Source organism: Octopus bimaculoides, chromosome 22 (genome assembly GCF_001194135.2).
Source record: "Octopus bimaculoides isolate UCB-OBI-ISO-001 chromosome 22, ASM119413v2, whole genome shotgun sequence".
Classification (NCBI taxonomy): domain Eukaryota; kingdom Metazoa; phylum Mollusca; class Cephalopoda; order Octopoda; family Octopodidae; genus Octopus; species Octopus bimaculoides.
The window spans coordinates 1612367-1614558 of record NC_069002.1 but is presented as its reverse complement, the minus strand read 5'-3'; the positions used below and the strand labels follow the sequence as shown (position 1 = coordinate 1614558).

The following is a 2192-nucleotide window of genomic DNA, read 5'->3' as shown; positions in this document are numbered from 1 at the left end:
CGTAAAAAAAAAAAATTAATAAATAAGTGGGGGAAAGGTTCAGATTACATATAGTCCATCTCTACCGTTTTTTTTTTTATTGACTGTTAACTATCGAACAGCTAAAATTTCCAAATGTTTTATTTCATTTTTCTTTTTTCTTTTTCCTGCAGATCTCTTGGCTTACAATGTCTGAGAAAGTTTCCCAACCAAAGATTCAGTTCTGAAACTGCTACCATAACAGAATCAACAAATGTACCACCAGTAAAATCCAGACATAAAAAGTTTGTAATGTTTTGTTTTGTTTTTGTTTGTTTGTTTTTATATCATCATCACCATCATCATCATCATCATAATTTGTAAGCATGGTTGTGGGCTACACAAAAGTTCACTTGACATCTGCATGGTTTCAGGTTCAATTCCAATGAGTGGAACTCGAGGCAGGTGTTTGCTGCTATAGTCTTGTCCCAGCCAATTGCTTGTGGGGGAAATTGGTGGACAAACTGTGCAAAAGCCCAGCATGTGTGAGTGTGTAAGCGCAGGCGTGGCTGTGTGGTAAGTAAAGTGTTGATGATGGTGATTATTATTCGAACGTTTTCTTTTCGGACAAAACTCTTTGTACTTTTTGTCCTGAATTTGTCCTTACATGTTTTTTTATTAATATTAGCCCTTGTGGCCAATAAAACAAGAATTAATTATTATTATTGTTATTATTATTAACTATTTCAGGAAGAAAAAGAAGTTCCTAGCTAGCTCTTCATACTGCAATTCAAAGGCACAGGTGAACAAATCTACAGTCAACAATCAATTCCGACAGTAAGCTAATTAATTCATTAACTAATCAATTAATTTGAAATGAAATTGCCAAGTGTAGACATGGGTAACTGATTGTCTGGTTAAGGGGGCTGAACAGGGAAAGTGATGGTGGTGGTGGTGGGTTTTTTTGTTGTTGTTGAAGTAACACCAGGTTGGTAATTCTGTTCAAAGTGATTTATGATTTTATAATACAAATCGTCAACAACTGGCACTCTATTGGTTCCTGCAACAAGGAATCCAGTTGATCTGATCAACAGAACGGCCTGCTTGTGGAATTAACATGCAAGTGGCCGAGTGCTCCACAGACACACGCTTACCCATAGTATAGGGAGATTGAGTGTGACACGGTGAGTGACAAGGTTGGCCCTTGCTGGATAAAAATGTTTAGCAGTATTTCGCTCTTCGCTACGTTCTGAGGTCAAATTCCACTGAGGTCGATTTTGCCTTTTGTCCTTTTGGGGTTGATAAATTAAGTACCAGTTATGTACTGGGATCGATGTAATCGACTTAACCCCTCCCGCTAAATTTCAGGCCTTGTGCCTATAGTAAAAAGGATTATTATTATGATTTTTAATAATTTTTCTTCTTCATTGTTTTCAGAGTTGCCATTTCTGTGACCCCCTTATATTTGATGTCCTACGATGCACAGTTAGAGGTGAGATTCCTGTATTTCCTTTTCCCTTCCACCTGTTTTTCTTCTTTTGATTGTTATTGTTTTGCTGTGCCCCATGGTGGCCCAAGTATTACAGACCAATAATAAAAGGCATTACAGCCATGACCATTTCATCATTTTCCTTCCGCCACCATAAACATAAATATATCTAGGCAAAGTCAACCTCGGCGGAATTTGAACTCAAAAACATGAAGATGGACAAAATGCCTAGCAGCATTTTGTCAGACCATGGTCGGGATTCTGCCATCTTGCCATAAAGAAATGCTACCATGCTTGGAAGCAGGAGAGTGTTGATGGAAGGAATGGCATCTGATTTTGGAAATTGTGCTCCTGCGAACCGTCAGACACATGCAGGCATTGGAAAGGCATAGCAGACATTAAAGCAATGATGATGGTGGTGGTGGTGGTGCTGATGATGATGATGCTGATGTCTTTCTTGTTTGTTCTTCATTGCAGTACAAGAACAGAGAAATCCAGGATGTCCTGCAGAAAACTATGAATCGTTTTGTCTGTTACCAGCAGTATCCTCTCTCAAACAAAATGGTAGAAAACCTGAAAAACTTTCATTTGATGTGTCCACTGGATCCCTGTTTACCATCTGTGAGTGAAGATTTTGATAATCATTGCTTGTAGAAATGAGAGGAAGTGTGAGAGACAAAGAAATGAGAGGAAGTGTGACAGACAAAGAACCATCATCCATCATATATATATATATATATATATA

At 38.0% G+C, this 2192-nt stretch overlaps 1 protein-coding gene and 1 long non-coding RNA gene across 2 annotated transcripts in view; both read left to right on the top strand.

Annotated features, from left to right (window-relative positions):
- The window catches only part of LOC128250548 (uncharacterized), a 1675-nt gene extending 1411 nt beyond the window's left edge, over positions 1-264 (top strand). The window contains exon 2 of the long non-coding RNA XR_008266579.1: positions 153-264. This is a non-coding gene — a long non-coding RNA (uncharacterized LOC128250548). The remainder of the gene's footprint in view (positions 1-152) is intronic.
- Positions 265-1737: 1473 nt separating this feature from the next.
- The window catches only part of LOC106879021 (tRNA (uracil-5-)-methyltransferase homolog B), a 4380-nt gene continuing 3925 nt past the window's right edge, over positions 1738-2192 (top strand). The window contains exons 1-2 of the mRNA XM_014928424.2: positions 1738-1807; positions 1925-2068. Coding sequence (XP_014783910.2) covers positions 1738-1807; positions 1925-2068 — 214 coding nt within the window. The remainder of the gene's footprint in view (positions 1808-1924; positions 2069-2192) is intronic.